The sequence below is a fragment of the Macrosteles quadrilineatus genome, unplaced genomic scaffold, assembly GCF_028750875.1.
Source record: "Macrosteles quadrilineatus isolate MER2022 unplaced genomic scaffold, UCM_ALF_1.0 Scaffold_7__1_contigs__length_78375512, whole genome shotgun sequence".
Lineage (NCBI taxonomy): Eukaryota > Metazoa > Arthropoda > Insecta > Hemiptera > Cicadellidae > Macrosteles > Macrosteles quadrilineatus.
Window position 1 is genome coordinate 22,684,796 of NW_026542600.1, and position 25,770 is coordinate 22,710,565.

Below are 25,770 nucleotides of genomic sequence, written 5' to 3' on the forward strand. Positions count from 1 at the left end.
AAAAACCACTGTATAAGACGTACTTGAGAGCAACTCCTTAATATACGGGTTTTAAACAAGGATAAAATGGATGGCCATGTTTTGGCTTCGGTATTTGTACATTTGTTTACCACGAAACACAGGTTTCAGATTTTTTGGAATTCGTCGTAGAAAAAGAGGGTGAACATTTTGAAAAATAAACATAACATTTCTCTAAGTGCTTTGTCGCATCATTAAGCACTGTTAAAAGCCACAGTCTCGGGGTCGTAAAGAAGCTCCAAGATACAGTAAACCAACATATGAAACATTTTAACTTACTTAAAATAATTAAAGATAAGTCACTTGATTTATAAATAAATATCACAGTGTTGTTATATTTTGGTTGAGCTAAGCAGAGACACATTCCTTCTTTTGGGAGGTGAGGTTGAGATTGTAGTCTTTCACAGAATACTAATTAATTATAAATAAAAACATTTATACAAAACCTATTTGTCACAAGTCTTTACTACTACGATAAACATTTATAGTCGTTTCAATAAATCGTGTATCTTATTACTGTAGTTTTATATATTAATCATGAATGTGCAAATTAAATCTTAACATCATTTTTTAGTGTGACTTTAGGATTATTCTTTCAATATTTCCAACTTTAGAACAATTAACTGACTCAATAGCACTTTTCAATCCACCGGGACACTTGTGAAAAGCTGAAACCGCAACAGAAAACTGGCTACATGGCAACCCTAGCCAGCAGCAGCTAGATTATCTGAAAAATCTAAAAGTTAGTTATGCTAGATAAAATAGAGTCACTTACCGATAACACCAAAAACTAGGAGGATCGCCATAAAGATGAGGGGCATGGAGCAGGGGGTTCTTCGCTCTTCTACCTCCTTAAGGCCTTCGGTGGTGAAGTAGTAAGTTCTACCGGGCATCGCGCTGCGTCTCGATCACTTGACTTGCTGCTGGACAAATCTGGACTGACTCAGAGCTGAGCGAATGTCATATCGAAACTATCATAACGACCATTCGATATTGCCACCAGGTGAACTGTGACTCATAGGCTGGCTGCCTGATCAGCTGACTTAATCAACTACAACATCCATATGAACTAGCCGTTGCCGTATTTTTTTTACTACTGTATAAAATGTACAACTTTGTGTTTACAAAAAAATCATATTTATTTATTTAATTTTAGTAATGGTTTTAATTGTTCCCTGAATCGTGTCTAATGATACTTGATCAAACTTTTTAAATTTTGTGGTCATGATATTGTTTAAAAAAAACTACAACAAATAAAATGCAGTTTTGATTATATGTATTTTTTGTGTTTGTGTTATAAATTTACGCTGATATGGTAATAATAATAATAATAATAGTGATAACAATAATAAATTTACTGCCGTAAAAACAATTTAAATATTTGCATGATATCCGTCAACAGCAGTAAATACAAGCTATAACATATTAAGCAATCAGTAACACCAATGATTATCGGAGACACGTTACACTTACATTGAAAAATAACACCAAATCAATAAACAAAATGGATATATTCCTTGGCAACCCAAAACCTGTTTAGACATTTTAGAGCATAAAACGTATTTCATCCCTCTATTCCCTTATCTGCAGGAAGCCTATTCAGGAACCTCACTCATGTTTGAGAAGGCAAGCTCCTCATGAACTGTTTTGAGCCAACCTGTATTGTCCTATGTAGGATATGAGTGTATATCCTGGCCTTCAGTTAATATGCATTGAATTTGGAAAGGGATATCCAGGATATACTGGCAGGCAAGAGTCAGTACGCCCAGCTCCCTGAAGACGGCTCTAGAAGACCCTCTCACCTGCTATTTAGAAACAATTCTGAGTGCTCTCTTTTGAACACAGAACAAAATTTGGAAGTCCGCTTCTGCACATCCACCCCAAAGTGCAATGCCATAAGACAGATGAGGATATATTAGGCCAAATTAGGTCATTAGAAAACATTTTCTGGACAAAATGTTGTCTGTACTCCTCAGGCAAAACAGCCTGCAGATGCCTTCATACAGACGTTGTCAATGTGGTTACTGTAATTGAGCCCTTGGTCAACGGTGATGAAAATAAATTTAAAAGAATGAACTTGTTTAATAAATGAGTCAATCATGACCGTTACAACCTCAACAGTTACTGTTCCGTATTCAAGCATCTACGCATATCAGTGATGTTTTATTGTATTTTAGATGTCATAAAATTGTATTCACCTGTGACATACGTCAAATGTATCGTCAGATCTTGGTTTCTGATAAGGACAAAAGTTATCAAATGATATACTGGCGTGCTAGTCCAGATGATCCACTCCAAACGTACAAACTCAATACAGTTACATATGGGCTTAATTGTTCCCCTTTTATTGCAATCAAAACCTTGCACCAGCTAGTTTTGGACGAAGGTCAACCATACCCACAAGCTTCTGATATCTTGACCAAGTCTATCTTCTATGATGATATTATAGCTGGAGCTGAAGATCTCGATAAAGCTATGTCAGCTCAAAATGAACTGAAAACATTGCTGTCTAAAGGCGGTTTTGAACTCCGTAAGTGGATCAGTAATGCACCCCAACTCTTGGATCAGATTCCAGTCGAACACAAAGAATCACCAGTGGAGTTGACTGATGGTAGTGAGGCCTTCTACAGTGTATTGGGTTTAAGATGGACCCCAGAGACAGACATGCTCTCATACAAAGTAAAGAATGTTGAAGTAGGCCACTTGCTAACCAAGAGAATGATTCTCTCAACAATCGCTAAACTCTATGATCTCCCAGGATTTCTCACACCTGTAATATTTTGGGCTAAAACACTCATTCAATATCTTTGGACCACAGGTCTAAAATGGGATGATCCAATTCAAGATGAGATAAGAACAAAATGGATTTCCTTTTTAGAAGAACTACCCGTGATCCAAAACCTAAGGATCCCACGTTACATCTTTACCTCAACTCATAAGCTTGCAGAACTTCATGGTTTCAGCGATGCTTCGGAGAAAGGATATGCTGCAGTAGTCTACCTCCGTGTGATCAACTTATCGAATGATGTTAAAATTAATCTGATAATGGCCAAATCTAAAGTCGCCCCACTAAAAAGAGTATCTCTGCCTCGTCTCGAACTGTGCGGTGCTCACCTACTTGGAAAGCTCCTGCAATACTGTTCAAATCTTCTTTCGTCCCACATTAAGATTGACTCGATGTATGCTTGGTGTGACTCTACCATTGTTCTTACATGGATACGCACTCACCCCTATCGCTTAAAAGTCTATGTGGCCAACCGTGTCTCAGAACTACAAGAATTAATCTCTCCTGAATCATGGCATTACGTCAAGTCCCTCGACAACCCAGCAGATTGTGCAACCCGAGGACTCTCCCCATCTCAACTCTTAAGCCACCAATTGTGGTGGAAGGGACCTGAATGGTTATACTTGTCATCAGATCTTTGGCCAAAGCCCGAATTCAGTTTAATCACTGATCAAGACACTCTTGAAGTCAAACCAAATCCCTTGAATGTCCTAGTTAACGTTGAAAAGTTAGAAAATGACAGATTTGATTTACTTGAAAAATTCTCATGCTTTAGAAAACTTGTAAATGTCACTGCTTATGTTCTACGATTCATCCATTATCTTCGTGGGAACGCCCGACTAGCTGGACAACTTAGTTATAAAGAGATCTCTTCTGCTAAAATGAATCTCTTCAAACTCATTCAAATTTCATCTTTCAAGGATGACATCACAGCTCTGAAAAAGGGCACTCAGTGCAGCTTAAGACTGGCTCGGTTATCACCTTACATTGACGATAACGGTTTGGTAAGAGTAGGCGGTAGGTTGAAACATTCAAACCTTACTCAAGATGCCAAATACCCAATCCTGTTACCTAAATCTCATAATGTTGTAAAACTGTTGGTCATGCACTATCATCTCAAATATTTACACGCAGGCCCTCAGTTGCTGCAATCGATCCTCACTCAAGAAGTATGGATATTATCTGCTCGTAGTGTAATCAGATCTGTAATCTTTAAATGTCAAAGATGTTTTAAGTTGAAACCTACAAATCAACCTCCACTTATGGGAGACTTACCCGAAACTCGACTACGGCCTGTAAGACCATTCTATCATACTGGCATGGATTATAGCGGTCACTTTGAAGTGAAAGTACACACCACTAGGAATTCTCAAAAGCTTAAGTCATACCTCTGCCTATTTGTTTGCTTTACCACAAAAGCGGTGCACTTGGAAGTTGTAACTGATCTCTCAGTGGACTCATTCATTGCTGCTCTTAAAAGATTTGTTTCTCGTCGTGGACTTTGTGCTCACCTATACTCTGATTGTGGAACGAACTATGTCGGTGCCTCCAAGCAACTGAATAAGACCTTCCAGAATTTCATTGATGAAAGGAATACTCAAGATGCTCTCACTAACTTCGCCCTCGATCATTCAATTAATTTTCATTTCCAACCACCAGCCGCGCCTCACCAAGGAGGCCTTTGGGAGAGTGCCATAAAGAGCTCAAAGTACCATCTCAAGAGAGTAATTGGAGATCAAATTCTAACACTAATGGAGCTGATAACTCTTGTCACGCAGGTGGAAGCAGTATTGAACTCTCGTCCACTAACAGCAGATCCATCTGACATCACAGCACTCACCCCAGGTCATTTTCTCATCGGGACATCTCTTGTTGCAGTACCTGAAGTAAATGTATCCGATATTCCTGACAATCGACTAAAGCAAACAGTTCAGTTGGCAAACAGTTCAGGCTCTACATCAACGCTTCTGGAGAAGGTGGCACCAAGAGTATTTGCACCAGCTTCAACAAAGAAAAAAGTGGATGAAGCCAAACAAGAATCTTGAAGTAGGCGATTTAGTCATTATCCATGACCCAAAAACACCACCACTTCTCTGGCCTCTTGGTCGCATTGTGAAGACATCACCTGGAGCAGATGGCATCGTCCGAGTTGTCTCCATCAAGACTTCGAGAGGAATCTTCTGTCGCCCTGCTACCAAGGTGTACCCGCTCCCCTAATCACAAAATATTTCTATTCAATGTCCTATTTCATGTTTATTTATATTTATAATTATCATATATATCATATCTTATAATTAGGTGTGTCATCATTATCTATTGTGTATATATATCTACATTGTATTACTTGTGCCCATTTATGAGTCAATGAATCAATTTATGAATCTGTTGAACCATGTATGGTTCAAGGCGGGCGGCATGTTCCGTATTCAAGCATCTACGCAACCTAGGTGAACCCAGACTTCATTCATATTTTGTTCTGACCCTTGCCCTGTCACGTGATGTCTGGCAATTTCCCCCATTCCTCATGTACTCTTCAACCCGGCATCATGTTCTCGCCATTTTCCCTAGTTTTTTATTATAATATTCCCCTACTCTATTTGTGGCATATAAATTGAACTTATATATTATCGTATGTTTATCTTATGTATTTATTTGTGACACACCTAACAAAAAAGTGAACTGAATAGTTAAAAACTGTATTCAAACTGTTCTTGGTGCAACTACCGGTCGCGTACGCGAAAGCTGGCCAGCAAACATCAAGTGCGTCAACGGTCTACTAGACATCACTTCAGTAAAAAGGAAGGTACCAAATCACATTTCTTCCTATTTAAAAGTTTATTATTTTGTGCTCACAGTGTGTCTCTAAAGCTGATCTTAACATAATATATCTCACATCCCTCATTTTTTATACAGTCCACCATATCGAAGTTTACCCCCCAGTTACATAACCGCGTTGTTTTGGTGCACTTGGAAATTATGCATAATGAGGTCACCGTGGGAACCTATGGCAATTTATATATCATCGAAAACTAGATTTTTACCTGAAAACAATGGTACAAATATTTCTCTTCGGAGGCAAAATCTAAATGAACTAGATTCATTTGAATTTTGTTACAGGATTTTGTTGCAATTCTTGTCTTTGTCACCATTACTGTAAAGTGTAAACAAAGTACAAAATAAGGATTGATGGACCATCTAAGAAAATAAGAAGCCTAAGACAATACGAACAAAAGCAGTAAAGGCATTTATAAGTTCAACTGGAGCATTGATTATTGTTAACTAATCAGTTCCTATTTAGGAGGACTTACTACAATTACGAATCCACGTAAAATCCGGCCTACCTTTCTCACATATCTTTTCGCCTTGTAAAACAGAATTGTTAACTGTTGTACAAGTTAGACTTGGTAGGGTTGGATTAGAACACTGTCACTTTATAGCATATTAGTTTTTAGCAAAGACTTCTCTAATACTGTACAATATCATTATTATAGTGAACTATGTCACTAGTTCTTGCTGAAGTGAGAAGAAGATCCAAACAGAGCGTATTGTACTCCTTATGACAGTTCCCTCATTTTATAGTTAATTAATTTAGTACCTGGGGACCGAGCTCCGCTCGGGAAACTAAACAGTAAAGAATAAATAATAATAAATTTAAGCTTTAATTTAAAATACCATATGTTACATGCTTTCATAGAACAAATTGTCCTAATAACAACACCGTTATGGTGTATGGCATAATTAATGAAAATATTGATTGACATCAAATCACCCCGTATCGTATTTACAACCCCCCCCCCAAAAAAAAATTAAATCCTCCCCCCCCCTATGTTATTCTTACAGGTGCATAAGTCTAAATAACTTTTACCCTTTTCTAGATTAACTGGATATCTGAAATTTGGCATGATTGTAGATCTTGCGCCCTTATCGAAAAGTGACATTTTACAAATATAACTCCCCCCCCACGAAATATAGAATCCCCCCCCAATGTTATTCCAACAGGTGCATCGGTCTAAATCAATTTTACTCACTTCTAGATTAGCTAAAGATCTGAAATTTGGCTCAATTGTAAGTCTTGCGCCATGGCACATTTGTATTTACCCCCAACCAAAAAAGGGGGCAGCGAGCCAAAGGCGAGTTTTATCTATACAAAAGACACTTTAGGATTGGATAATGAGTAGTTTTAACCTTGAAGAATCTTTTGCAGCCCTTGATTGGGGTTTCCATTGACAAATATTTCCTGGATATTTAGTTTTTGTTTTGGCTTGGTTTAGTTGTATTACTTAGGCCTATTCACACAAAAATGTAGTTAGCCTAGCCTAGTTTAGGAGAAAAACCCTTGACACTTAAAGTCATCACACTCTTGTTTATGCCTACAGATAATATAGGCTATAATGCATAGATAGCTTCCAGAGCAAATTCAAGTTTTGACGTTTGTCGTTTTGTAACATGTGTCGACACACGACACGCTGCAACACAAACATATTAGGCACTTAAACTTTTTAGGCAGTTTAGGAGAAAAATCCCTACACACTTTTCAAAATCATCACAGTCTTGGGTACAGATAACATAGGCTATAATGCTTAAAATACAATAGATAGCCTTCACTCTCCAGAGAAATTTCGAGCTGGTGACATTTGCCGGTTTGCAACATTTTATGACAGGCGACGCATGCTTTAACTTGGGATATGTTATATCATATCAATTTGCCAAACTTAGCTCAGTTTGAAAACGTATAACCTATTTAAGTAATTCTTTTTAGATAAGCCACATAGACTAGGTCTAACTCGACTAAGGGGTAAACGTTTCCCGGGTTGATCCATGTTGGTGAGTACCAAAAAGGAAACTTAGGTATAAACATGGTTGTATATCCAAGTTTGGCTGTCCTCGATATAGGCCTAATTGCACTATTTTATTGACACTGACAAATAATAGGATAGGACTATAAGTTAATTGGGAGTTTATTTAATATCTAGTCCTAAACTTATAGCCAGCTTAAGGCATAACTTACACCACAGAGAAGTAATATAAACACTCATCCTCTGTAGGCCTAAAGCTACCTATATTTTATTTGGGTTAGGATTAGTACTTTTTTTAGAGTTTCATTATGTACTGAACACACCTAGATATAGGGTATTAGTGATTAATGAAATTATCCATTTATAAAAAGTAAAAAACAACCTTACCGAGTTACCTAATGATGTACCCAGTGCCAGTACTTAAAACAAAAATTAGGGCTTAAGGCCTATGGATATTGGTTTCAAAACATAAGAATAAGGCATTTTTAATATAGTAGCCATTGATTAGTGTGAATAAACAAAACATGGATGAACAACCAAGTCAAGCTAAGTTACTAACTAACCCAGTTGTTCAGGTTAGGATAACCTGAAAGGATCCATCTCAACACAACAAGGCTTAAACCTTAGAACAAATCCTAGTGTTTGATCTATTTTAAATTTTATTTTTCTGAAATAGATAGCTAAATTATCCAGTGCAATCATTCCACACTGCTAATTGCAACACTCTTAGTTAGTGCTAGTAGTAAGTTAGGTTACAATTAATTATTTTCCCTATGACCGATTCAGTGTAACATCAGTCAGAATCAGACGACATTATTGACAACGACACGACACGACAACCAACGAAAAGAGTAATTTAGTGATGACAACTATTATTAAAACCAGTAAAAATATCAAAAATAAGATATATCGCTCGTTTATATTGGCAAATTATTAAATAAACAGTAATAAAGCTGAGGCTGAGGCTAATATAAGAATAGTTTTTTCATGGATTAGAAACTCATTACTCTTTCTAGTTTTATAATATAATACAAATTCTTATACATCAAACGATTTAATGAACTGGAGCAAAGTCGAGTCGTTCTCTATCTCTCTGTCACAAGTTGACAAAATTGTATGTCAGAGTCAGAAGCTAATACACATCAGAAGTACAACAGTTTACCTCGGAAAGTGCTTCCAAGAGCTATCTGCGCATGCGCAAGCTGAGGTGCCCGTGGGTACAGAACGTCACGTTATGTCTTAAAATGTAAATAAAATGACAATAATGGCGGAATGTTTTCTCATCAGGCCCATGTTAAAAGTTTGTACTCATATTATTGCGAAAATAGATTTTTCCTGGCTATACCGCTGGTCTAGAACTTATTTTTGACACAGAACTTAGTTATTCCGTAAATATAAACGTTTTTGTTAGAGCCGATTCCCAGATTGAAGTAACAATTATTCAAACTTTACTTGTATTATATATAGGATATGTCTGGTCTGGACTCATAAAAATGAATCGTAATTTTATAAAACAATTTGTGAAATTAACAACGAACTATCAAAGTATGTGGGTAGTGAGTATAATATTTACTATAAAATGACATACTATCAATCAGAAATAAGAAATTAGGCTATAGTATTTTAGTGAGTTTTAGCATTAGGATAAAACATACTCCCTAGTAGATTCCTCATCCTTATGGAACAACTGAAGCCAATTTTATTGTTAGTTCTGTCCGGTGCACTGTAGAGGTCGTGTTTTGTTTACAATTTGTTATTTCAGTAATTTAAAACCTCGTTTAACCAAATAAACGATATAATCATTAACAATAACTCATACCCTAGTTATACATATAACTAAACAACATAGCACATATAATAAAATTAACCCAAAAATAATAGAAACAAAATGTTGTCGACACTAACGCCCAGTGTCACCGGACATGAACTAGCTTCAAAATTTACAATGGGATGAGAAATCTACTTGTGTTGGTTAGTCTATGGTTTTAGTCAGAAAGTATTAAAGTAAATATTAACGTTTCTAAATACCAACCGTTAAATCTAAATTATCGTAGTTAAGGTAATTTTTGTCCCAGCAGAGACATTTTTTCACCGTTATCTTCAGGAAGAAATCTATTTGTTGGTGATGTATAAACTACTATAGGTTCACATTGTCACTTCATTATGCATAATTACCTCACACTTAGTTCACCATGCTGTAAAAATGGATAAATTGTTTTTTTTTTTATTTATGTCATCAAAAAATTTAACACATTCATTTGAATCTACAAAAGTTTTAATTTCTAGATGTGGGAGATTGTTTGCACTGCAACAGAGAGTCATATCATCAGCATCCTGAACCAATTAGCTAGATCCAGATAATTGTGGCAGATTGTTAACGTGAATCAAAAATAAAACTGGGCCGAGAATGGATCCCTGCTGGACACCATACAATAACAAAGCTGAGTTTGACAGATGATTGGAGACCTACTCCTATTGCGTGCAGTTTAAAAGACAATAGATTATCCAATGCAAGGGAACATTTCGGACGCCGTAATGTTTTAATTTTGACAAGAGTATACCGTGGTCGACGCAGTCAAAAGCTTTGGTAAGATCTACAGCGACGATGGGTGTCAGGAGTTGCTTGCAGATTCTCAATTACTTTACTGGCAAGGTTATACATTTTATCCACGGCACATTTCCCTCCTGAAATCGAATTGATCGAATAAAAAATATTGTGATGATTAAACAATTCTAACAATTAATTCAAGAACAGCTTTCCTAATATTTTGATGAAAACATGCATGATAGAACTAATCAGGTATGGGACGGTAGTTGCTGGCTTCGAGGGGTTCCCTTTTTTGAAGATTGGAATAACTTTTGCCCTTTTCAGTTATTCAGAGAAACGCCCACTCTTGATTGAAGCATTGACTGCGTCCGTCAATGTGCGTAAAATTAGCTCGGACAGTTTCTTGAGGAGCCACACAGACAGGACATCAATATGCGTTACTCCCCTAGACAGAAGTTGTTTTATGACAGCTGCAACTTCCTCCTCTGTTGCGAGGAAAAGTTCAAAGTTCTGTGGTTAAGCCACTGTTAATTATTCTATGAACAGGTTTTTAGTTGTCTCGCCTGTTTTACTGTCTATCACATCCCCTGCTGGTTTTGAAATGTTATCACTACTTTCCCATTAATTTGCAATGTCACATGATTTCTTTGCTTTTAGTTTTCAGTAAAAAATTTTAAACTTGAAGATGAGAACAGATTTCAACTTTTGGTAAATATGGGTGAAAATTAAAATATAGACACTAACTGGGACCATTTTGAGGCAGCAGTTTTAGACTCGGCAGAGGATTTATGTGGCAGAAAGAAGAAGAAGAAAAAGCCATGGTTTGACCATGAATGTGAACTAATGCTAGGCCTGGATGAACAGTAATAACACAGAACACAGGGAAAGCTACAAAAAGCCAAATTGGAATTTCAAAAAGTTATTTAGGAGGAAAAAACTGCTTCATATACATAGCTTGCTGTATAAAGCTAAAAACGATAGCTTGGCAAAATACTCAAGAGACTTCTTTAGGAAAATTAGATTCTTCGAAAAATTCAACTTTCAACTATGGAGTGAAGAGTAAAGATGGCAAGTTAATTGAAGAACACCAAAAAGTCCCTGTAAGGTGAAAAGAATATTTTAATGATCCACTGAACAACAGAGGAGAAGAAACAGTGGACCAAAACATTGAAGGTAGCTACTACCTCGTCCAACCTGACCTAGAACCACCAACCAAAGAAAAAGAGAAAAACGCAGACAAGACACTAAAAAATAACAAGGCCTTAGGAAAAGATCAAATAACAGCAGAGATACTAAACAAAGGAGGAAATATAGTAATTGAGAAACTGTAGAAATTGATACTTAAAGTATGGTAAAGGGAAGAAATACCAACTGAATGGCAAGAGGCAACTGAAATCGTCCCCATACAGTAGAAAGGAGAAGAAGTACAGTATGTGTTAACTACAGAGGCATCTCATTTATAAGCATTCCTTGCAAAGTGCTAACTACAATTACAATTGACTCGAGGGCTACTCAATTGAAGAACACCAGGTAGGCTTCATTAGAGGTCTGTCCATCACAAACCAGATATTTTTACTACTGAAAGAAATAGTAGCCAAATACTGGAAATATAAAAAGAGCTTTATGCCATCTTCACCGTCTATCAAAAAGCTTATGATGCATTAATAGAGAAAGAGTACGGTTGCACTTAGAAAAATATGAAACCCCAGAAAACTGACGAACCTGTCAAAAATGAGGGAAACTGTGTCAAGTATATCTGGGAGAATAAATTACTAAAACAGTGAAATCTTCACAGTAAAATCAGGAGTCAGACAGGGGGATGGCCTTTTCCCTTTTTTATTCAATTTGACCATTGAATAAAAGTGGAGACACTGGATAAGACAGTAGAAATGAACCTGCGGGTCAAAGTTGGAGACAAACTGAATGTGTTCGAATTTGCAGATGACGTAGATATAATGCCAGAAAAGCTAGAGGACCTAACTACTCTGACCGGTGTCTTCATAAGAGATGCAGAAAAGTTTAAGTCAAACGATTCCCAAGAGACCAGAACTACACACATGGCCCTCTCCTAGTCAATGGTCATGAAATTAAACAAATGCAAGAATTTAAATAACTCGGAGTAACAGTACTCAATAACAATTAAGAAGAAATTATGATTCAACAAACAGATGTTTATACGCATGCAATAGTTTATTCTCATCCAAATCACTGTCAAAAAAAAACGTTGTTTAAATAAATAGTTATTCAGGGTTTACTTTATGGATCGGGAACATAGATATTAAACAAGAAAGAGTAAAGACCCTAATTTTCTTTGAAAACAAAGACTTTAGGAAGAAATATGGGTCCACGTAAGGCCAAGGAGATTTGAGGAGGGAAACATAGGGAAATTAGAGACCTGTATAACAGTGCAAATAATGTGAGTGTGATTAAGTGTAGAAGACTAATATGAGAAAGGAAGAAGAATCTCAACTGAAGATAATCAGTAGAAATAACCCTTGGGGAGGGCGGGCTCGTGGGAGACCGAAACAGAGAATGGTGGGACCAGGTCAAGTCAGACATGCAGAGAGTTGGAGCCACAGAATAGGATACAGAGGACAGGTCAAAATGGAGAGGAATTGTTGGTGCGGCTAAATATCACCAGAGGTATAGATGACCATGGAAGTAAGTAAGTTATTAGATTTCTGTCCTTTTGCTATTTTAAAATATGTATTTTGAAATTTTTCGTCTCTTGTTTCTTTAGCTGTCATATAACGTTACTTCAGCATTTCTCTAGATACTAACATACCTTTGGTCATTCAACAGATATTTTGAGATTTATTTTTGTTCTTCTAGAACAGTTCGTGTCAAGGTAATATCTAAAGCTATGCACGAAATCTTGAAAACATTAAGTCATTTGCTTTATGATTAATGGTTCCATTGCTTATTTTTAAACAGGCAGGCTTTTAAGGATTTAATTGTCGAGGAGCTGCCAATCCATCCCTCATAAACAGAGGAAGGATTAGTTGCAGGAGAGCAGTCATGGATGTATATGTGCTGCTGTGGATCATGGTCTGAGATGGCTGTAGTGACAACTGATGTCATTAGATGTTCACATCTTGAGATTACATTGTCAATGGCGCAGTTACAATTGTCGGTGAGTTTATGAGCCAAAGCAGACCAAAATATCCTAAAAAGTCTCTCAGCTGTTTAGTCCATCCCTCATAGAAGAGATTAGGAAGAGATAAATTTAATACATTGATATTGAAGTCACCAGCAACTATACAAATTGATTATGCCTTGAGCTTAAGCAGCTCAGAAATATCTTAAAATGTGTTTGATATTAACATACAGAATGTTTACAAGCTTGAAATGATGCTCAGTTGCAACAAAGAAGTCTGGCTGAAATTCCTCGTACAAGAGCTCCAGAAGAAAAGGTTTGTTTGTCGCACACTGAACCTTTTGATGCACTATTGATATTTTGTACCTAATTCAGGGCTACAAGGGCAGCCTTGGTTGATGATAGTGAGCAACCGCTCTGAGGTTCACTGGAAGTTCCAAAACAAATAGTGTGAGTGGAATCAGCTACTACCTCACATACGGTTCTACAGTTCTACAACTGTGTGAAAGAGGTTCTTAATTGACTAAATTTAAATTTTTGGTTGGAGGTCTGGAGTCAGTAGAGAAACGTTGAGTGGCATGGTTTATTCACATTTTTACTGGACAAAGCATAATAGTACGATCAGAAAATAGTCATAACCATGATGCTAACTATAATAAAAGGGTATGAAAACCCTTCCTGGTTTCATTGCTTGAAAACTCAAAATTAATTTAACCGATTATACCATCCATACAATAAGCATTAATACACATTGCAGTTTCTTGTGTATTTGAGCATATGAAAATTCAAACACACAGTTATCTGTTGTCTCATAAATTATATACTGCCAATACTCACTTACAAGAGTACCTACAGTATAACATTTGTCAAATAAATAAGTAAAAGAGAGGAGGAGAGTGAAAAACGAATCGATATTTAAATACTTAACATTAAACATAATTGAAAACTGCAATACAGCCCTAAGAGCAGAAATTATTATTACTCCAATATCTTTCAGCTGGATAATCATTTATCACTTTTAATTAAACCCAGTTATGATTCTGAATAGCTGAGTTCTCTTAAACTAATATCGAGCATTTGCAGAGAATATGGACTCCCTTTGTCTTTGAGCATTTGTAATATTTTACAGCCTTAAAAAATGGCGTCATTCAATATCAAACTGTCTTATTTGATGTCTTCGCTAAAGTTTGTAAAATATACTCGTACAGTGTCTTACAATGAGGCTTATAATTTTTGGTTTTGCAATACTTGTTTATTTATCAAACAACAATATAAAAACTTTACATAATTTATAAAATAGGGTTCTTAAATGTCCTGAGAAAATTTCAACTGCCTAATGTAGAAACTAAATTAAGGCATATTGAAAACTAACTATAGTCGGGACCACGAAAGTTTGTAGTTTGTAGGCCTATTTACCACGTGATTTCTAAAGAGCCAATGAGGTCAGTGTGGTGTTGCCAAATCTAATAATACTAGCAGATTTTAAAATATTGTTTTGTATTTTAATTAGTGTCGTCAACGGGCGATATAGCAACGTCACACTAGCCTTGTCTTGTGATTGGCTGCCGCCAACTGCAAACTTTCGTGGTCCTGACTGTAAATATATTTATTTCTTATAAAGATTATTGTATTGGGTTATTATCTGATTTGTTTGCTGCGTTGCAGTATAGTAGCTTATTGTTGACCAGTTGTTTGATTGAATAATGTTGCTTAAACCATAAAACATAACCTATTAACAATTATACAGCTTTCCTCGTTGTATCTCCTAAAGTACTTTTACAACACTACCAGTTTCTAACAAAAGATTTTCCCACTTTTGCGCTGTCGGATTGCTTGGTGGTTAAGCACATTACATTTATAATTAAAGTTTAACACAAGACACACGTTGCCAAAACACTTAATGTACAGTATTTTTTGTTAAAATTGTTGCTTTAGGCGGTTTTTGTGTACGGTTAATACGATGCAAGCATCGAGACTTTGGTCGTGTTAATGTTCAGTATTTTTGTTGTGTTTTTTCAACGTCTTCAATTTTAAATTTTATTACGAATCTTAGAATAAGGGAATGACATATCTTCTATCCCTAATTCATTAAAAATAATTAGAGATTGAAAAGGGTCTGAGCATAATTGGAACAGTAATATAAAATCAAACATTTGATTTTATCCAAGGGACACTCTGTGCTCATGTTGTACATATATAAGAATTAGTAAATCATTTTCATAACTTTGTATTTCATAATGTTTGTAGGCAGTGAGTCAAATACTATTAAATATTTTAATTATGTTTTGAACAAAATAAAGTTTAAAAATGTGCAGCCTAACCTGATATCCCTACCTTAGTTTATGATACTTAGTCACAAAAAATGGGTTCTTTATGATTTCATTGTGTCTTGTCCATTATAATTCCATATGAGTAACTAAGCAATGCAGTAGTTACTTATTTCTTGGTAACTATGCATAGTACTACTGTTGATGGGGATCTATTACCTCGGAAATATTTCACTACGGTGTGTTTCCTCAAACAATTTTTTCTTTTGGTAAATTTTTTTGAAATCCTCTCAAGGCTACAAGATATTTAAGCCAAGTATCGCCATCATTATTAAGCCTAGACATTTTACGTAAAAGTTTACGTTTCTCTAATTGCACATTCAGTTATTAAAATGTTTATACATTTCTAAGATATTATGAACAGACTTGTATTCATAACCATGTAATTATATTTACTGTATTATATTTTCATCATTTATATTTCTAAAAATACTTTTCTTTTGTCTTATTATTAATGGAATTTACGTCTTTGGCCATAGAATCACAATGAGAATCTTCTCGCATCCAGAACGGTACGCCACCAACAACCATATTTATCAATAATAGAATAGCTGTGCAGACTGTTATAAAATGGTCTACAAGGGTCACTGTTTAAACTACTCAAAAAGTATCTGACATTTCCTGTATTTAACACTAGTTTTAGTGCCCGTACAACAAAAGTGGTAGGTGATATAAATAATATTGACCTCTGTGTTCTTTTTATACACAAGATTAACAACTTGTTTCTTTTGGGGAATATATGCAAATAGTTTTCCTCTTGATATTCGTGAACAGATTGCATAAAGTTGACCGGGACTGAAACAGTCTTTCTGCAGATTTGTCCCTAGAAAATGCATAGTGTGCCTTTGGAATGCTAATGGTCGTTTCAAGGAAAACTGAATCCACATGAAATAGAATATCCATTGGGATTATGGGTGTTCCTCTTTAGCGCAACCTGTCATAATTATTCTGTCCCTATTCAAATTATCATGTTTCAGGGTTTTTATAACAAATGTGATACCATTGAAAAGTCTTGGAACATCCAATTTATGCAGCGATTGTGTATGTGCGCAAACTTTTAGTTGCAGTTTGTGAGAAAACACTCCAGACGATTTAAAACTATTAAGAAACTCTGAGAGATAGTTATTGATAGTACTCATCGATAACCTTTACTAGTAGGCAAACGTGTGATGTATTCAAATGGTGATCCATCCTGAACGCATTATTAATAATGGTAACATTGGGCACTGTAGTAAAATAGTGTGTACCAAAAATATTATTAAAATAATCTTTTTATCTCATACTACAAATATTGTCTTGAATCCATTGTGGAAGATATATGTAATGATTTCTCTGTCATAGGTATTTTAATACAATTCATTCTGATACCAATCACACAGTTTGGAAAATTCTTTCTTTTTTAATCAGATGAATATATTTGTTCAGAAATACGATCGTCTATACAATAATGCCGTCTTCCGAGTCCATCTTGAATTTTCGGTCCACCACCCTAGTAACCGTGCAGAAATGATACATTTCTCAGGCAAACATTTAAGTGTTCAAAACTCTCCCTTTACGAAAATCCTCAAGATATATATTTTTTAATTCACCTAACCTGAAACTACATGATTGTTACACTACAAATACAAGAGAGTATCTGTACTGCCATAGTTTTCGATTTTCAACTAAAACATTTATTGTCCCCAGCTACATCGGAGCTTACTGAGATTGCTGCTATTGTCAATGTTGCGATTTTCCCCACAATACATTCATAGCCGTGGTTCGATTTCACATACCATTGGTCTCCCCTGCCTATCAGTTTACTGAACTTGTCCAGTTCGGGTAGTGATATATTTAATATATTGAAAATATTTATGTATAAACTGTCTAGTTTTTAAAAAATTGTAAACTTTTGTACGTTAAAAATAACCAAATTTTAATTGTAAACAATTCAGCAATTTGTTTACCTATCAACCTATAGATTTTGAGTGAATAATTAACCTATCAAATAACTAGCACGTGTCAAGTGTATAAATACTGTACTGTACTTGGTAAAAGACGCAGATTTTCACTGTAGGTTATTTAATTATTATAAAAAATGAAGTTGTACAATAAAGTTGTACATGTAAATTTTCGATTACACATACACTTTACATTCACGATTTCATTTACAATTTCCTTTTTAGATTACATTAAAGTTTATCGGTTACTTATGTTTGCAGCTACAGGGAAAAACAGTTTAAGTAAAATTTTCATTGTTAAGAAAAAAAATACCGATTAGGTTTAATATATGTTTATAAACATGCAAACTAAAACAGTTCTTATCCACCGCAAGAGTAAAACAAATATTTTACATGCAAACTTTTTTATTTTCTCCATATCCTCTCAGCGTACAGTTGTGTTTCAGTATAGAAATATTTGGGTTTCAGTCTCTACAGAATGTATTTAAAGAAGTTTCAAAGTTTTGTTTTTAGGGTTGGAAAATGGAAAACCAATGTGACCCCATAAACACTCGTCCCTATGGTCCAATCATGCTGGATCACGAACTCATTCAGGTGTATCCAGCTTCTGATAATTAAGTGTATCTTATTCAATTGTTAAAATAAGTAACTCGGCCAGTGAACTAATTCAACTTGTATAGATCGTTACTTTCTAGTTCTAATATTCTGTTAGGCAGTTGACATGTAAAGGCTACAACGATCAGGCTTTACTATTTGTCAAATGAGTATTGTTTCAACTCCCCTTCTGGTTCATGGTGATTTTTAACTACCAAGTAAAACAAGTATAACAAGTACTGTGAAACTCGTTTAATTGATAAACTAAGCTTATGTTGGTATCCCTGATTTCATTAGTTCGTTGATGATCAGCTGATGTGTAGTCTTGTATAGTTATATATGAGGTTTAATGTTTTTAATCATTTATTGTAAATAAGAGTCAACAGTGTCTACAACATGTACAAATTGAACGTAACCGGATCCGTAGTAAACAAAAAAGAGAAGACCTACAATACATACTTTATTTGGGATTGTGAAAACACCATTTTAAGTCTTATTCACAACAAATTCATCATAACACTAAACCTCATAGATAACTATACAACAATGCATATCAGCCAATTGGCAATGCAGTAAAGAAAACATGTATACCATTATACAAGCTAGTTTTGTTAAACAGTGTCTGACAGTACTTTTAATATTTGGGTTCAGTTTTTTTCACCCTCGAATTAATACATATTTCGTTCAACTTTTATGTACTAAATGTAAGTAAGGCTCGCATTTGAATATGCATTACAAATAAAAAACGCATTATTTAAAGCTTGGATTGTAATTTTGCATTTACAAGATAGTTCTTCAATTTTATATAAATGCCTTTTTAGATTTTGAGCATATTATCAGTCCAGATATATGTACAAATCAATGCTGTTCTAAATAGCGATATTTAAGAATCTTTCAATCTATGTTATTCATTGGCTGATCAGCACTAAACGTGTCCTAAACAAAGACATTTTTACTTTTATAACAACATATTTAATCTCCATAACCTACTGAGTCCTTGGGCTTGTTATCGAGAGCCATGACGTACTACTGAGTCAGCTGATTCAATTACCTGGCTCCAGCCTGTGATAAGAAACGTGGAACTCTCCATGGTATTGTTATCACGAATTGCTAGATTTATTTGTGAGTTTATGTGCAAAACATGCCAGAATGAAGTAGGCTTGAGTAAGAGGTAAATATGTTGATAAGGTGACTAACTCGAGAACAATGCAAAAGCTAAGCAGTTACGGCATAAGTGGGTGGAATATTCCTTAATACTAAAATATTCTTCCGTTGAAAGGTTCACCTCAAAACAAAATTACTCTTTTAGCATCTAAATCTGTTTTCTAGGTTCTTTCAGGCTACTCAATTTACGTATCTGGTATCTAATAAATATAACTTACTCTATGTATCCTTCCTTGAAGAAGATACAGCTATTTTATTGTAATAAATAAACACTTATTTTTGTTTAGATTTTACATAGCAGGGCTATAGGGGGTTTGATATGCATACGATAAAAGATAATTATTTGCCAAATGTATTCATATCTGTATATCATGTTTCTATTAGTGCCCACATTGTACTAATGTTTCCAATTTTTTTACGTTGAAGATTATTTTGTTTCAAACTATACATATTTTACCATAGGCATTTTCAAAGCCCGTGGCTTATGTTCCACTTTTGTATTAACTGACTGTACAGAACTATCAAAGCAATAGTAACATGTATCATATAACATGGTCAACTAATATATCTAATTAAATTAGTTGTAACTGAAGCTTTTTTATCTACATTAGAATAAATAATGAATATTAAAATTGTCACTATCTTTCCATCATTCACAGACACACACACAATCTCTCCATCTTGGAGTGAAGTATAATAATTATTTTGGACTTGTTCACTTTTATTGTACGCGTAATGGCTAAAGCGCAGGGTTTCAACGTGTATTGTCCATCTTAATCTTCTCCTGTACGACCGTTTAGTTGAGGTATACGGTATACCAATCGATATGTATTCCATCTTCGTGTACCTATTATCACTATGACATTGTATTACGTTTTATTATAAAACATGTACTTAGGTTCCAAATATAGTCAACCTGGTAAAAGTTATTTTTAACAGGAGTATATACTCGTACTACTGGTGGTATACGCGGAAATGCGGTAGAATTGTATCTAAAGAAACGTCCACAGGCTAGGGTTTGATATTGTTGTTGGCTGGCCTCTAGTTAATGCTCAGAAAACTAGCCTAACAGCAAAACATCAGGCATACATGATTAAAAACTTGTTACTTTTTGTCATTTTATGTCATATTTGGCGATGGTTATTTTAAAAATATTAGTGAGCTAAAAATCCCTTAGTGCTATAAGAATTTGTATTTATATATTAATCATACTTTTACACTATTTAAATTCAAAATGTAATTCCATAGATATACCTCTGCTTTTCCTATTGCCCATTAGCTACTTCCCATCTATTTTATGACTGTACTAACAAACATTTCGTTTTATAGAAATGTAAACATATGCGTCTAATGTTACTACAGTGTTTATAATGATGCGTATTTTCACTAATGCCAAATTATGACTTTGCATTTTTAAGTATTAAAAAAATAACCTATGTAATTGTATAAAAATATCGAGAATAATTTTTGTAACCATTAGTAACTTTGTTTTAAAATGGTAACTTCCCCATAATTCCATTTTCCATCTGTAGAATAAACTGTGTTTCGGATAACATCGTGATGTGTCAGTAACTGAAGGCTTGGGACCACCAAGTTTTAGAAACGTACCGGTACCGGGAACCGTCTTTGAAATATCGGTACCGGAACCTAAGTGGCACGTACTGTCGATCTACGTGGCGGTGGACGAGTTGCTGGCGTAGCGGCTGAACTAACCGCCGACATCAAACAATCTTCCCTAGAAAGGCTTTTTCCGGGTAGATTTTGTCTTTTGTAGACAAAATGCTAGTCCATGTGAATTTGGTATGATCCATCCATGCAACAGGCAACAGGCGTACGCGTTGCTGGCTGGGGGGAATTTTAGAAAACATCGACCTGTAATTAAAACGTCTATTAGACAAAAGTTTACCCCTGTGGTGTTATCAAAGATAAGATTATATATGGCACAAACCATGACAACTTTAACCATTCTATTGTGCTATCTAGGTCTGTTTAGAGTTTAGTTTATTTATTCTTAAGGTTTAACAAAGAAATTCGCATTTCAATCTAGGCATTGTCACAGTTGAACAAAATCCACGATTCGGTCAAAGTTTTACTTTCGCAAGTTTAGATTACTGTAATGTTAAGTTTAACTAAATGATTATATTAATTAAAAAGTACAGTAAAACAGTATGTGCAGTAAGCCTAGACGAAATGACTCAAATTGATTATCGGTAATAAGGTTACAGAATTATGAAAGAATTAGTACTATTTAATTAACTACCAAGAACCGAGATTTTATGTTGCCCTGAAACAGTTGCCAGTACCGACTTTAAAAGGTAGAGCAAACATATTACATAAATAAATAAAACATAATAAATAAACAAATAAAACATTCAAATCTTTTAATCGTTTAATTTGTTAATGTTGCAATTTTTAATGGTACTTTGCAATGCCTTTGAATAATGAATTATTAATCAGAAATTAAGTGTGTTTCAGAAAATCTTTAACCGACACTTTATTGTTATGACTGTTATTCATATTGTGGCTCTTGATTCATTGGTTTCTTTTCATTGTTTGGAACACCATTATTTTGTGTTTTAGCGACAACTGAATAGTGAACATTACAATAAATGTCTAATCAAGAAGATTGTTCACTAAGTGTGTTTATACTTTGTAAAATTGAACCGATTTTTATGCTAAAATTTAAATGGATGAAATTTTTTTGTTACCATTTCAATAAATAATTGACTATTATTTTTTGTGGATTACGTGTTTTTAAGCGTACATTTATCACCTACATAATGTTGCCGTACTATACAAAGAAACGGTATATCCAATGCTCATGAAACTTTATTTTACACACCCTGTATACAATTTTTAACCAATCAAGTAATAAGTGAGATTATAAATTACTAATGATCAGTAATTACAATAAATATTTATTGTATCCCATAATAACTAAAGAAGTACAAATGCGTGGTACAAAGCAGTACTAATTACTTACTTGTTTACATAGAAGTCTTAGCAATGACTTGTGGAGTCATTATTTTATAAAGTCTTGGGAACGAGTTTTAATGAAAACGTTCGGTATTCTTATTCCTCAAAAGGCAAAGCGACAAAAAGAACCTGCGATTGTGTGGGCTGTGAAAAATTAAAACTGCAGCTTGGACAGGTTTCTCATTAGAAGCAGGTTTAATGACTCTGCTGAAAACCAGGAAAGCAAAATGTCCTGAGTAAGAGCATAATTCAAAACTGTGCTCTGTTATTTGTTTGATTTGTTTTGTTACTTGTACATCAAAGTTACGATGTAATATATTTTGACGTGAGCAAATCCGAAAACTCTCGAGGATGTTAAATTATTTATTAACCTATTTAATTCAAACCTCTTAATTATCAAGCAAAATATAAAAGTTTTTTGTAGTTTTTAATCTTCATTGAATCTACTGAAATATAGAACACTCCCGCCGCAGCAAACCTGCCGACTAAGCGAATTTCCATCTGCTTGAATTGGTTTTCAATTGAATCCATTTTTAAATAACATTAGGTTTGACGAGTACCTTGGTTTGCTGCTACAGGGAAACTAATAAAGTGTGTTTTTTAGTAAAATATTATAGCTTAGTATAAAATAAATAAATTGACCAATTTTGATCAAAACATATCCATAAACAAGCAATCTACGACATTTTTCAATATTCTTCATAAGAATAACATAAGAATTTGAAATTTACAATTCATTGAATTTTCTCCATTACTGTACTAATAACCGTACAATAACACTTTGATATACTAAATCATTTCTTTTTTTAGCTCTTTAAAATGTCTACATACATGAAAGTTTTAACGAATGGTGTTTTTGGCCTCTAGGGACGTTAAAATGAAAAAGTAAATCGGTCCCGGGCCCAAGTCTTACCATGAGACCTACGGTAATAGCTACTTTCCTATAGGGAAATTCACTACAGTAGAAATGTATCAACTAAATAGTCGTTTTAAGGATAGTAAAAACCTATTGAAGTCAATCCTAGTATGGGTTGAATAGTCCAATCTTATTTACGAGTATTAACTTTTAAATCTTTTTTAGTATGAACTAAAATTGTTATACTATTTAACTGAACAAAAATTTCCTTCTCTTTATTAAAGTAACAATAAGTGTTAACTGTTCAGGCTCTATAAGACTACTTTGGCTGAGGTATCCATTTAAATATATATTGACTTCGTATCATTTTACTCCTGCGTTATAGTTACAAAATATATGTCACGTGTAATGTACAAAACATTGTGAAACGTTTTGAAATACGCTTCAAAATCACCAATACTGTAAAAAGACTACAGATAATGACAGTTAATTAATTTGTATCCTTTTAATAAACAATTCTTACATTATATATTCTAAATAATGCGTTCGTTTCATTTCCACAGTAAGTTGTTGGCAATCGAGTAAAGAATTGTTTAGTGGGTTTCATATTTAAAGAAACTTTATGAATTTTCAAATTTAATTTTGTATTTATGATCTTCCTATATCGTTGGTAAATATTTCATCGAGATTTATAAAATAAATATTTCTTGAGTTCAAATACTCAAGAAACAAAGAAACTCCAACAATCTCCACAAATGTTAGTTAAAGAGAGCTACTTTATCATTTCAAAATTTGGCTGGATTTAATTAAAAGTGATGAGTGATTATACAGCTGAAAGACGATGGAGTAATTTAAAATTTAAAATATAGGTTGAATTAATATATGTTTTCATTTTTACCACTAGGATTGCAATGATTATCAAACCAATTTTTTTTTCTTTCTCAAACTTCTTTAGTCCCATAAGTTTACTCTTTCATTATATTTAACCTTATTGGCAAAACTGCTATTGATACTTCTACCTTTGTTTATTATGAGGTATGAAATATTGGATATGTAGGGTGTCTCAATTAAACCACATCGAATAGTTATCGAAGGAAAAGTTTTCCATTGCAGAGAAAAGTCCCTTCGCTAGATAGATGGAACCTTTTTTGTTTTCTATATAGTAAGAACTAAATTATAGGGTATATTCCGAACCATTAGGTTACGGCATTATACTATGGCAAATTTTAAATAATTGACTGTTGGTGGTTGGCAAGGTTCGAACCAAGCTTCTACAGTATCGCTCTATAGACGTGCCGAAGAGTTGATGCAGTTGAGGTTTGAGGCTGTTGAGTGGAATCTCATGACTTTCAGCAATTTATTCGCCTACCAGTAAAACAGAGAGCTTTTCAGGTTATGTTGTTTGGCAATATGTTACCAAACAACATTATATTATAGGCTAGGTTCAAAGGACAAATAATCCGATAAGTACTGTACTTCGTACGTCACATACGCTTATTCTACCACCAACCCGGCGCTTTATGGTATATTATAATTCTAAATTGTAATTAAACACAGACGTGCAAAGTAGGGATTGGAGGTTGTTGAATGCTTACTATAAAAAAATTCAATACATATTAACAAAAACTTCTAACTTTATTTTATTTCATGAAATGGACAGAATTGTGTATACAAAACCTAAACCAAAAACATTGACAGATGACATTTTACCAACAGAGGTGAAGGTGATTGCAGTACTGCTTTAAAGTATACTTCATAAAATAATAAAACACTTTAACTCATATTTCTCAGTTTAATACAATTATTGATAGATCTATATAGTTTAGATATGTGGTCTCAGGTCCGTTAATTGAGTGGATAAAACAAAGATGAAATCAATTAATCATTTTTGTAAATGCAATTTTGTATAGCAACTTAACAAATAAAAACAACTTAACAAATAAAACAAACTTTCAATGATCAGTACAATATACTTCATAATACGAATATATAATTCACCCCACACTGATTACACCTGACGTAACAAGCAATCTTCTTCAGTTTTTCCTTCTTTTTTGTTTTCTACTGACCATTTACTGTTCTTTTTTATGCTTGTGACTCAGCACACCCTCTATCTATAGTTCTTACTTTCGACAATGTCACACAAGCAAAGCATAGAGAAAATTTAGCTTCCCCATTGCCACCACAGCCTGATCTGAAGTGCATCCTAGACTACGATGTACCGAAATCGTATGGGTAAGATTCAGTGGGAATTGACTTACTAGACATTTTACTCCATTCATTTTAAAGAAAGCAGTTACTGGAGGAATACTCCCAGTAACTGCCCGTTGTTTGGGTCCAATGTATTCTACTCAAACTGTATTAACATTCAAGCTGGGAAATCTTCAAAGTAATTGTCAATGTAGGCTTTGTATATGATTTCCGTGTACAGTACTTAAGCTACTATTACACTGGCATGCAGTTCAAAGACTAGCGAAGTTAAAGTTCAAGTATTTGTTTTCCAGTGAAAGTCCATATATTTACATATATCTCCTACAACATCCTCTAGACTCATATTTCCTCATAATTAATTGTTTGGTGTTACCCAATCATATACATATGTAACAATGTTTTCAAATAACTCATAGTAACCTTTTTTTAGAGAACCATGGGTAGACCATTATCTTAAA

At 34.4% G+C, this 25,770-nt stretch overlaps 1 protein-coding gene across 1 annotated transcript; it reads left to right on the plus strand.

The window, feature by feature from the left end:
* The first annotated feature begins 2,232 nt into the window (after positions 1-2,232).
* On the plus strand, positions 2,233-4,848 carry LOC128998863 (uncharacterized). Its single transcript, XM_054425220.1, has one exon. It carries the CDS (start codon positions 2,233-2,235, stop codon positions 4,846-4,848), a length of 2,616 nt encoding a protein of 871 aa, XP_054281195.1.
* Positions 4,849-25,770: the final 20,922 nt, after the last annotated feature.

Coding starts and splice junctions, on each gene's coding strand:
- LOC128998863 (XM_054425220.1), top strand. CDS start 2,233: ATGTATCGTCAGATCTTGGTTTCTGATAAGGACAAAAGTTATCAAATG.